This window comes from Phaethon lepturus, unplaced genomic scaffold (assembly GCF_000687285.1).
Source record: "Phaethon lepturus isolate BGI_N335 unplaced genomic scaffold, ASM68728v1 scaffold18416, whole genome shotgun sequence".
In the NCBI taxonomy this organism is placed as follows: Eukaryota; Metazoa; Chordata; class Aves; order Phaethontiformes; family Phaethontidae; genus Phaethon; species Phaethon lepturus.
The window spans coordinates 24002-36491 of NW_010548492.1; the positions used below are offsets into that span (position 1 = coordinate 24002).

The 12490-nt window shown below is 37.1% G+C and overlaps 1 protein-coding gene across 1 annotated transcript; it reads right to left on the reverse strand.

Moving 5' to 3' along the window:
• Positions 1 to 251: 251 nt before the first annotated feature.
• BORA (bora, aurora kinase A activator) lies at positions 252 to 12333 on the reverse strand (the record flags this gene model as incomplete). The annotated part of the gene is made up of 9 exons (XM_010289989.1): positions 252 to 298; positions 2117 to 2294; positions 4435 to 4566; positions 4973 to 5574; positions 6880 to 7033; positions 8323 to 8540; positions 9851 to 9907; positions 10956 to 11021; positions 12252 to 12333. Coding segments are annotated over 9 exons (1536 nt in total), but the record flags the coding sequence as incomplete, so codon positions are not given.
• Positions 12334 to 12490: the final 157 nt, after the last annotated feature.

The following is a 12490-nucleotide window of genomic DNA, read 5'->3' on the forward strand; positions in this document are numbered from 1 at the left end:
AGAAAGCCTTGACTGGTGAGTTATTAATGAAAATATTTCAAGCGCACAATGCTTGCACACAAGTCTTGGGTCTAACACATTACTTTTTAATGCTATGCAATTCCCTTCATACCTCCTCTTTCAAGATTTTTAGAAAGTGTTGTCAGTTGCCTTCAAATTTAGGCCTGACCAACTGTTTCAGGCTTAGTGTGCCAACTCATCAGCCACGGTCTATCACTTTGGTACAAGCCTTTCCGTGGGTTGTGGGACAGCTAGGAAGCAGAACTTCCACCCCATAACCTGGGACTGGATATCCATGCTATGACAAGAGAGAAAGACTACTTCACCTGGAGCACCTACTAGAACGGACTTTCCTTTTTCATTAATCCAACAAAGTTTATTTCAGAGCTCTACAAACATTGAGCCCTGAAATCTCAGTGTTTCCCTTATCTCTTCTTCCCCTCTTAGTCATGAGGGCTAGAAGATTACCATTCCCCCCCCTGCCATTCACATTTATAAATTCCATAAGGGTTGGTGTTTTTAAAACAAATCCAATCAAATTTAACCAAATTTCATTTGATTAGGCAAAGGTAGTTCTGGGCTTACAGACCCTGCTCATTCCATCACTTTTGTTCACTGATGGTTTTCTTGAAAGTATCAGGAGTTTGTTTATACCAGTATTTTTTTGCAGTAAGTGGCATGCAAAAATTAATTCTATTTCTAAATGCTTATGTAAATATTTTGGTAATTTCTGTAAGCAGACATAATAGTATTGGGAATTAAACATAAGAGGGAAGTAAAAGTGTAATGGTTTACTTTAATAGAACAAAGGCTGTACTATTCTCTTAATGATGTACTGACACCAATTAACCTTATTGCACCTTCTTACAGTCCTTCAAAAGAGTACTGGAGCATCAGTTTGGACACAGGTGTTCTTAGGAGACACTGGTGGAGTCAGGTAATCAACTTCAAGATTAGTACTAATACAGCTACTAAAGTAACACCACTATCATTTAATTTTGAAGTAACCAATACTGCATCTTATTTAGAGTACATAGTCAAGCTAACTGACAGATAATGCAGTTTTAAGAGTAAGAATTGCTTGTTTAGGGGGAAGAGATTCTATTTTCCTATTAAGAGATTTCTGTCACCTGTCCTTTTCCTTGATTTCTGTCAAACCAAGGAAAAAAACTTATCAAAGAATTGCTAAAAGGCTTCTTCTGACAGATAGCTTATTTTATTGCTGAGAGAATTGAACTTTTTTTTTCTTTAATTGTGGAAAAGTATGTAATTTCCATAACTGGAATGGAGTTTTCATGCAGCTGTTCACAAGGAAAACTTAATTAAAAGGACTAGCCTGGTATTCATTCAATCAAAACATCAATTTTCAACAGTTTGCAGTCTACTAGAAAACATGCACATACTCCATGGACCCATTTCTGGCACACTAGTTTTATTCTTGCCTCATGAAAGTTGCAGCTGAGTTTCATCACTGTTACTTTAGACTGATCTACTGATCTGCCAGACACTCACCCCTCTCCTGTTACCCCTGCCCTGCTCTCGGCACAACCCCAGCAGTTCGTTTCCGTCCAGTGACTCATTCTTGGTACCAGTGCTAGTATCCCTGAAGCCACACAGTAAATCTGATGAGAGGAAAAGCAACCCAAAACTAATACTGCTTTCCTTTCTCCCCCAAAGAAAAACTTCCCTCATGCCTTTAGGAACTGTGTCTTAAAATGGAGGTGTTTTTGCAGTTACATTGGCTCCTATAGCAAGTTACACTAGGTTTGCTCAGTCTACCTAAAATATTCCTCTTGAAGCTGAAGCTATGTCCAAACTTTCAAAACAAGGCTCCTCATGGAATCCACCCTAATCACAGAAGGAACACAATTCTGAAAAACCACTATGGTTTATTTGTACCAAGTCTACCCGCCTTAATTTTGAAAAAGGATCACAATGATATCAATAAATTTGTTAATAAGACCTGAAAAAAACCACATTATTTAAAAACTCCCGACAATTTATTACATCTTCATTAAAAAAGCAAAACAGTATGTATAATCCAGGTAATTGAGGTCATATATATAAAAATTTATTAGCCAACACAATTTAAGTTCTCCATCAGAAAACTACATACCATTTTTGTGAAATCCCTGAACTTGATTTTCATTTTTCTGTTTCCAGGCAGAAATGTTGCAAGTTGCATTTTGACCAAATACTGTACTATGTGTTTTTGCTTTTTGGAAACAGGATTGCTTCTCTGGAGATTTTGCTCTCAGCAACTGATTGTCCTTATGGTTTAAAACGGAACACTCCTAGGTTAATAAAGAAAAGTTCATTTTAAAACTACTTTCACAAAAATTCCCCAAAAGAATCAAGATCCGAACTTACTATTGGAAAATTTCAAGTTACAATTAGTACTTTCACCTCCCACCTCTCCCCTCCTGAAATGAAAAAGAACTGAAAGATTATGTTTTCTCTGCACAGATATTTGAGATGTGCTGCCAGCCAGAACCTCCTTTCAGATCACACATGCTCTGAATGAACCAGACTGGATTCTTTCAGCCAGCAACGTCCATCTTTTTTAATTTTCATTCTCTGTGGGTTCTCTGTTGTGAGACTTGAACAAAGAAACATAAGGGAGGCACAGCTGGTTCCAAGCGCAGTCTGCAGTGGACCCACAGGCCGGAGCCAAACAGCCAAAAACTCCCTCACCAGCACACACAGAAGGGAGAGGGGCCAATAATGCAGAAGAACAGACGGTTGAAGTGGTAAGAACCAGCAGGAGGAAGATGCTTCTGAAACCCCCAAAGGCTGAGATGCCGTTGCACAACTGCTTTAACTGCTCTGCAAACTGAAGAGCAAAGTAGCACAGCAAGCTGTAGGCAATCCAGCAGACACGGACTTGTTGGAGCGAGTCCAGAGGAGGCACACCAAAATGATCAGAGGGACAGAACACCTCTCCTATGAGGACAGGCTGAGACAGTTGGGGTTGTTCAGCCTGGAGAAGAAAAGGCTCTGGGGAGACCTTATAACAGCTTTCTGGCACCTGAAGGGGACCTACAAGGAAGCTAAAGAGGGACTTTTTACAAGGACACGTAGTGATAGGACAAGGGGTACTGGCTTTAAACTGAAGGAGGGTGAATTCAGGTTAGATAGAAGAAAGAAATTTTTCACTATGAGGGTGGTGAGGCACTGGAACAGGTTGCCCAAAGAAGCTGTGGATGCCCCATCCCTGGAAGTGTTCAAGGCCAGGCTGAATGGGGCTTTGAGCAACCTGGTGTAGTGGAAGGTGTTCCTGCTAATGACAGGGGTGATTTTAAGTATTTAATGCCGCCACACTTAAATCCTAATCCAAAATGCAAAGTTGGGCTTAGTCAGGATCTAGCAGTTGAAAGACTAGCAGTGAGAGAAGACAGCTGCATGACATTGGAGAGTCTCTAGGATAGGTTTGATATTAGACAATTCATTCTGATGAATATGTTCACATGTCCAACCGGGTAACTGGGGCAATACCTCAGAGGAGATGGGTATTTTTAGAATTTAAAGATAAAATATGCACCTATTCTTCTTCTAAAGGTACAGTTATCCTAATCTTAAATGAGCAGAGTTCAAAATATGTCAATGGTCTATAAGTCACCATCAATCTGCTCTTTACCTTGGTGGAGAAGTGGCTATTAGCATGTCAGATACAGAAGTGAAGTCAGGGCTGAATGGGCTTGAGCCTCTTTATTATCTGGCACTAGCAGTCAGTGCTGTCTCCCCTTCAGATTGTAAATGACACTAAATAGGAGACCTACTAAGTTTGTAAGACTGTAAGGCCATAATTACCAAGTGAGACCAAGTGAGAGGAGATGATCTTTGCTCTCTCCTCCAGAGAAACTAGCCTTGCTTCCCATTCTTTAAGGAAGTAGAACTACTTCCCATCAGTCATAAGATTAAGAGCTTGGTAATCTTGCCAGACATGTATTGTCTTTTGTTGTTTTTTTGTTTTGGTTTTAAGATAGATCATGAAAGGGCTTGTACTCAAAAGATTTTACCCAAGCAGAAAGTTCCCCACCAAGACAGCATGCCAGGTATGGTCCAGAAAACTTGAGACTAGTTTATGAAAAGAAGTGGCAGTCAATTTTTCTGAAAAAATGTGCTTGTCCACAGGCACGTGTTTAAAAATTTTAGCAGTAAAAAAAAAGAAGCCATGAGCAACCTCACAACTACACTTTATGTACATACCTCCATTTCCTCTGAAATGACTTTTACCATTGTCATAGAAGACATTAATTTTATTGCCAGCTTACACTATTTGTCCTGCATTTTAGGCCTTGTTTTCAACATATTTGAAATGATGCTACATTAACATGCTCTGTTATCACCTGACAGTTTCTCCCCTACTCAGACTTCCTGAAATTGAATAAAATAGGGAACAGATGCTTTAGATAGGAAGCCTATCACTCCTACCTTTGTTCTAAGCAGCTGAGATTTATTCTGAAACACGTTAGTATTCACATCATTCTCTCTGCAACTGTTTTCAGCCCCCGCAGTATCCATAATGCTGCTTCCACAAGTCTGTGTATTGTAACCACTGTCCACCTGAAATCAAGAAGGAGGGCTTTAAAAATGTACTGCAATTTATCGCCAATAAATCCCTCAGATTGTCATACGTGATATGACTTGCATATGATTAACAGAAATTCCAACAAAACAACTCTATCTATTAATAACAAAAGCAAATTGTAAGTGGGTCTGTCAGAATTAGTTTGGATTAAGTAAAACGTACTACTGTACATAGTAACACAAAAATCATTTGTAATTGCTATGCTGACTCCACTGAGAGAGGAAAAAGGGGACGAGGGGGAAGGAATGACAGTCACAATACAACCTGCATGCCACATCCAGTAAGAGAAAACAGACAATTACTTCCAGAATGGTATACATACCAAAAGTTAGTATGTCGAGCTGAGTTTTACAGAGGAGAAAAAAAGAGGTTTGTATTTACCTGAATACTGCTGTTGTCACAAGGAATTGCGCTGCTTTCTGCAAGAGGTGACATGCACATGCGAGAGTTTTCAATACTGAAAGTAATTCCTGTCATAAAGCTGGTCATCGGTGCATTGCTATTTCCAATTGTTTCTTTTATCCAAGTGTTTTCCTCTGACACTTCAGCTGCATCAGCCATATCTACAGTGTTATTTTCCTTTGAGCCTTCTATATCCTGAAAAGATGACAACCTTTGATGACAAACTTCCGAGTGATCTGGTGCAATAGACACAGTTGCTACAACAAGATGTGTACCACATGCAAAAGTATCACTGTCTTGCTGACATAAGTTTATTCCATTATCCATTTCTGGGAACCGAGCTTCTGCAGGAGAAGCATTTTCCTTGTCTTCCTCGTTCTCACCATGATTCTCAACTGCAATCGGTATTCTAATGACAGAAGTCTGATACTGGGCAGTTCCCCTACATGCTCCAAGCCTCATAGGAGAACAATTTTTAATTGGAGAACAACCATCTATATAAGGACTTCTTGTACTTGAAGGTGTCATTCTATTTGAGGAAGAAGGAATATCTGGAGAACGAAATGTAAATTTTCTTTGGTCTGTAAAAAACAACAAAGTTATTCTATTAGATATCAGGTGGAGTTAAAGTCATCATAATTAAAGCACTACAGTCCTTTGAATAATTCTAGCCAACTGCATAGTATTTCACTGATCGTCTTCCCAGCTCCAAGGCCTTCTAAAAAAAAAACCAAACCAACAAAAAACGCCACAAACACCACCAAAACAAAACAAAAAAACCAAAACAACTACAACAAAAAAGCTAAAAGCTAAGACATAAAGTATCACAGTAAAGGCAAGCTTTTATCCCATTGTCGCCACCTCCTATGACATAGTTTGCTGTACCAGAGGCCTTATATTTTCAAATGTCAATTCCACACAGCGTTCACAGGAAAATGTGTGAAGGCTGGTTCTATGGCCTTTTTTTTTCCTAAACCAACACAAATACACATATTCTATAGGCATTTAAAAAAAAATGGGGTAGCAGTAAGTTTTCAAGAAAATCAAACAAGTGGGAAAACACCTAGGCAATCTCCACATACAACAGTCTTGAAATACCACAAGGCTCGTCAGAGCAAAATCATGTATAAACATGCCATTAAATCTTTCCATGAAATGGATGGAACATGAAATACTGACATTTTCTAGAGCAACAAGGACACAAAATGCTTGTGATTTTTCACAACTAGATATAAAGCCAGGCTAGATATAAGGAAGAAATTTTTCACAATGAGGGTGAAACACTGGCTGCCCAGAGAGGTGGTAGAAACATTCAAGGTCAGGTTGGACAGGGCTCTGAGCAACCTGCTCTAGTTGAGGATGTCCCTGCTTATTGCAGGAGGGTTGGACTAGGTGATCTTTAGAGGTCCCTTCCAACCCAAATCTTTCTATGATTCTTCACTAGTCACTTTCATTTCAAACAATCTTGACAATCACATGATTTGAAAACTCAAGCTAAACACTCTTTGTCCAATTAATATGCTTCAGGTTGGGCCAAATCAGAATTGTGACCTGACTTAGTTCAGGCTTGTAGCTTTAAACCCCCTCCTCACACTACATTAACCCTTTCTTTTTTTTTTTTTTTTTTTAATTCCCATTAGGTCTCAATTTCTTCTTCTGAAAGATTTTCCCTAGTTGATTTGTGCAAGCAGATACACTTCACTGTTTCACATCATTAAGATATTTCACTGCTAAACAGTAGATGTGACATATAGGAGGAGACTGCTGGTCTGCCAAGTACAGTAACTTGTCTCCAAACAGAAACAAATTCCAGTAAGAATGCAGCAGCTTTTATAATCAAAATATATAAATCAAGGAAGAATAATACATATGCAATTAAACCATACCTGACAGTGGTGTCTTCCTTATGTGAAAAGCAATTGGTGAAAAAGTAGGAGAACCATTATGTGCAGGAGACCCTTCTGGAAATGTGGGACTGGTTATACTTCCCAGACTATAAGCCCTTGTTCCTCCCTGAATGGGGCTTGATGAAAACTGACCCTTCAGTAAAAAACAACCAACCAACCAACCACAACACAAAACAAACACAAAACAAAAAAAGGAACATATTTTCATAATATAAACTTTGACTAATATGTATATATAAAAGGTTTTCTAATTAAAAAGTTTAATAGGGCAGCACTGAGGAAAACTAATCCTGTACAATGACAATCTCTGTCATTAGTTCAGCTTAAATGTTCCAGTTGCAACTCTTCACTTGGACTTTATGCCTCCACATAGGAAAAGAGCAATGGACTCAAACTGTCATGTAATACCAACTAAGATTATAATGTCCATTATATTTAAGAACTATAAGAAGCCTAAACAGGGAATTAATGTTATCTGTGTATATAGTCAAGTATTTAATCTCAATTTCTTACACATACCATGGCAGATGAAAGCTAGTCACTATTTATATTTTAATGGAAACCATATTATCTGAATTATTTAACTCAGAAGCTGACAAAAGACTTTTCCTTAAGAGAAGAGAATTGTGGCTGTAATTTTGCTTAAGTGGATGGTGCAAAAAGAAAAGTCACTTCTAGTGGTAAAGTTATGTTGAGGAATTCTTTACTAGGTTACCATAACGAGGACTTTTTTTTTTTAAGACACACTCTTGCTGGGGTAGCTTTTTTCCATGCACTTCAGCCACCAAACAGATGAAACCATACCATTTTTTTTTAAACCAGTTTAGCTGTTCTATGTCTACCTGGGAATAAGATTCATCTCACTTAATTTAAAAAGCAGACATTATGTTCTATGTTCTAATAAATGTCTATTCATCTAATTATAATAATTATATCACCTGTTCGTATCAACTAGTATTTTAGACAGCAGCTCAGGGATTAAACAGGACTTCTTTTTGTGTACACATTTTATGGGGGGGGGGAAAGGTTTCAGCATGCTTCCAGCAAGTCTTGTATATGCACCAATTCCTGCTTCCTTTGCATAACGTAAAGCTAATGCATAATTCCTTCTATACAAAAGAATAGCAGCACAACATAATAATTCAAAATAATAAAAAGTCAGTAACATATTCTTTCAAGACTTTTTTTGTTCACATTTTTTTTTCCTGAATTTAGAATTTGAAAAAAAAAAACCCAAACACCAAAAACCAAACCCCTTTGTTCTTATACCTACTCTCTCATAAAGCAGTTGTAGCTTATTAAAAACATGGTTGTTCATCTTGTGAAGTCTGTTAGAACATGGAATCAGTACAGCCTGCTTTAAGAACTACTCTTATGCCAGCTAAGTCACATCCTACCCAGCCCCAAAAACAGGCTACTCACTGAACTAGATGTTTCCAGAGGGCTTCTGCACCGGACTGGAGATATGTCAATTGAACAAAGCACTCCAAGCGGCTGACTACCGCATGGACTATGCAGAGAAGGAGATAAACACTCAGATACACTTCCATTTTCTTCTAAAAACAGCTTTCTTCTGAGTGATGAAGAGCTCAAATTTTCCTGAGACTGATCAGCAAATTCATCAGTTCTAAAATATTCACCTAGAATTGTGGAAAAGTCGTTTTGAATAAGAATGCAAGAAAAAAATCTTCCACTACAGAGACATATATAACTAAATTAAAACATTCAATCCAATCTACCAGTACAGCAAGGAATTAATCTAATCTAGGCAACTATTCCAAAGGATTGTTTGTTATCATTACAAAAAGTCCACTCTGTCTACCGAGGTTCCATTTCTGCATATCATCCTTTATTAGTAAAGTCTGCATTTAAAAAAATAAATGGCGAGCATCTACTTATTGGCTTTTTTCCAAAACCTTATTGTTCTTCACATTTGAGTTGTGAAGAAGGGGTTACTATACTACCTAAGCAAGACAAGACCCTTTTCAGGTCTTCTGTAAGCTTTCATGTTCATGGTGATTGATACCCAAAAGCAACCCAGTTTCAACTTGAATTAAGTCACAGCAGTTAGCAGTTTATAGTAAAAGAGCATACAGATCTTAAAGACCCATTAAAATATGCTAAGACTTACTAGATCATTTTAATTTTTTGTTCTTCCCCTGTTCTAATTGGATACTTCTTGTAAGAGATGAAAGTTTTCATGAATTCACACACTATTCATTGATGGAAGCATTTGTTAAGACCAAACACAATAGATATGGTTCTGTTTTAATTTTGATGACCCACAGTCAGGCTTGTGAACTTCAATACTGGGATAGCAGCATGCAGGCAAAAACCTCCGAGCTGGCTATATCCACTATACCCATATTTGAACTGTAAGAAACAAGCCTTTCCAGCCCTCTTGCCTGAGAAGCTGGCAACAATTGCTTGACATAGCAGTTATAATCAGTTACTTTGGAGTCTTGTCTCCCCACTCAGCAGTCATGGCTTTTTTGCCACCACACAACTTCTAGTCAAGGCCATGGCTTCAGTTAAATTAAAGGCAGAGAATTATAGAACAGCTTTGCTCAAGGCAAGGTTGGGCTATGAGCCTCATAGCCAGCAATCGAATTCAAACAGCTCTGCTAAGTTAAATAGTTGTTTTATATGGGGGAGGAATGGGGGTGTCTTCCAGTAACTACCTTTTATTATGCATTCAGAATTGTTCATCAATTTCCCATTGTTCTTCCCATCCCTCCTCTTTTATCTTTACATCGACACACAAATCATATCATTTAAGTCAGATGTCCCATGCAACACACAATAACTGTCTATTTAGAACACATACTTAAAACTTTCGTTCATTCATTAGGTTTTCAATATTTCATAAGACAAAAAAAACAGCAAACAATACAAAAACAAGTTTTCTATTTAGATGTTCATAATTAAATTTAGATGTTACATGACATACCTAGTATTTTCTCTAAATTAAAATCCACTGGCAAAGACAGTACTGTCTGACAAGCAGCTGCAATGAATAAAACCAAAAAAATTAGCTTGTAATATCATTTTACTAAAACTGTAGAAACAAAAATTCACATCCAATTGCATTGCAATTGAGCTATTTAAGTTAAAGTCACAATAAGGACAAGTGTTAATTAAATGTAGGATTATGATTTGACAAGACTATATGCAGTACACTCAGGGTTAGAGATTAAAAAATGACGATTGTAACATAAAAGCCTCTAGAGAGGCATTCTTAACTGAGGAGAGAGGTCTCTGAAGAAAGGAAGGATTCAAAAGGAAATGGGAGAAAGATCAAAATACCCTGGGGAAAAACACCAACTATTTATCTAAAATGAAATAGTTTAAAAGCTATCTTAAGATTTCTGCTATTTATTTGTCAGAGAAAATAATCAAGATTCTCTAACCCAAAACAATCCAAACACATTAAATTTTGTATGGATTTGATGGGTGGACTGTTGGGTGGATAAGGAATTGGTTGGATGGTTGCAGGCAGAGGGTAGCAGTCAAAGGCTCAATGTCCAGATGGAGATCAGTAACAAGTGGTGTCCCTCAGTGGTCCGTATTGAGACCAGTACTGTTTAGTATCTTCATCAATGACATACACAGTGTTATCAAGTGCACCCTCAACAAGTTTGCAGACAACACCAAGATTAGTGGTGCAGTTGACATGCCTAAAGGAAGGGATGCCATCCAGAGGGCAGAGCATCCAGAGTAAAAACACATTTTCTTGAAACTGTAATTTACCCATAAACCTGAGGCTTACATTCACTTCTGAATTCAGAAAAAGTGCATACATTGAGTTGGAAAAAAATGCAGTCTACAGAGGACTTCAGTTTTTACTTTGGAAAAAATATGAAAGAGTATAATAGAATTAAATTACTATGAGAAATAGATATTAAAATTAATAGTACCATACAGTTCAAGAAAAAAATATGTCTAAAGGAATATTAACAAAAAAATAATTCCCTTTTGAAATTAAATAGCCATTCAAAAAAGGGTTGCTTTGCTTCAGAGAAAACCTGCCATTTCAGACATTGCCTTTTACCCACCATTGCTTTTCCCAGGCTGCAATGTTAGCTGTCTTCCAATTGGAGAAATGTTATTTAGATCTATGGCTGTAAAACAGATAAGAACTTAAATTTAAGCATGCATTTCATATAGAATTTTTTAATAACTTAGAATATTTAATGCAACTAAACAAAATTTTGGCATCAAAGTTTGGAAGATATTAGAAAGGAGTACTGAAAAGGCTACCATTATACCTGATCAAGAGAATTTCAGCACCTTTCTATTCAAAAAAAGCTTAGTGAAGTAGCATCAACTTTACCCAAATCTTTGTCTCCTGCAGCCTTCTCCACATTACAGATTTAAAACAAACCCAGCTTATGCTTAGCCAAACATGCTGTGTTCAAGTAAAGCACATTTCCAGAAAATCGTGCAGTCTGGACTTGAAGACAAAGATGAAGAATCTACCACTCCACCCTTTTTATACAGCTAAGGAACGCATGAGACCATTTTCTTTCACCACTCACTTTCCCAAGTCTAGGATTGTGGTTTATGTTCTCTGCCCAAGAAGTGACAATCAATTGACAATTACAGACACACTATCCACAAGCTGCATCTCCTTGATAAAAAATTTTAACAGTTTAGTCTCTTCCAAATCTTGCAAAAATCCCCAAACACTCATTTAAGAATTCCCTACCAAACAATATTGAATGCAAACAATACTTCATAACTGACATTTGTCCATCTTGTAATCCATTTACTATGTATTGTGTTGGTTATCTACAAACTTTAATAACAGCAGCATTAATAATAAAATCTAATAATAACATCAATGAAATAAACTTAGAAACTCCACAACCCCCAGTACAGTGACAATGAGCTAGCAGGACTCTAAGAAGACAACAAGAATTTACGTAGCAAGTAAGAGTAGAAAAATATGGAACTCTGTTTCCCCATATACTTATACTGGCAGGTGAGTAGTCAGAATAAGTCAAGCATACAGATATCAGAAGAAAAGAGCAAAGCAGAAGACTTGGCTGTTACCAGTATTGATCCAGCAAAGTTGTGTGTGGAAATTAAACTGGTTGAAGACAGGTTATGAAACGAAAAGGATTTAAGAACAGGAACGAAAAATAACAAAAAGGAAAAATTTTGTAAGATTCTGGATTAATAAATTATTTTTAAACAAAGAAAGCACTTGGAGAGAACAACTGAAAATCTATCAATTGTGCCATCTTTTATCATTGTTTTTTAAAATTTAAATTGAGGTTGAAAAAAATTATGCTTGATAATTTCCCCAAAGGTAGATAATTTTGGGTGGACAGACAAGAACAACTTACATTTAGTTGAATTAAACTGAGAAATTTGCTTGCCTTCATGTTCAGTCCAAGGAGAAGGAACTATGAGTCTTTTTGTGAAAAACTAGAGTAGAATAGAAACAAACTATGTTAGCACTTTTAAAAATTGGAGACTTGCAACTTAAATTTAGATTAGTACCCTAACAAGAAAAAATTAAGTCATACCTTTTGCTACTGACACATCTATATTTTATTACAGAATCACAGAAACACTAGGTTGG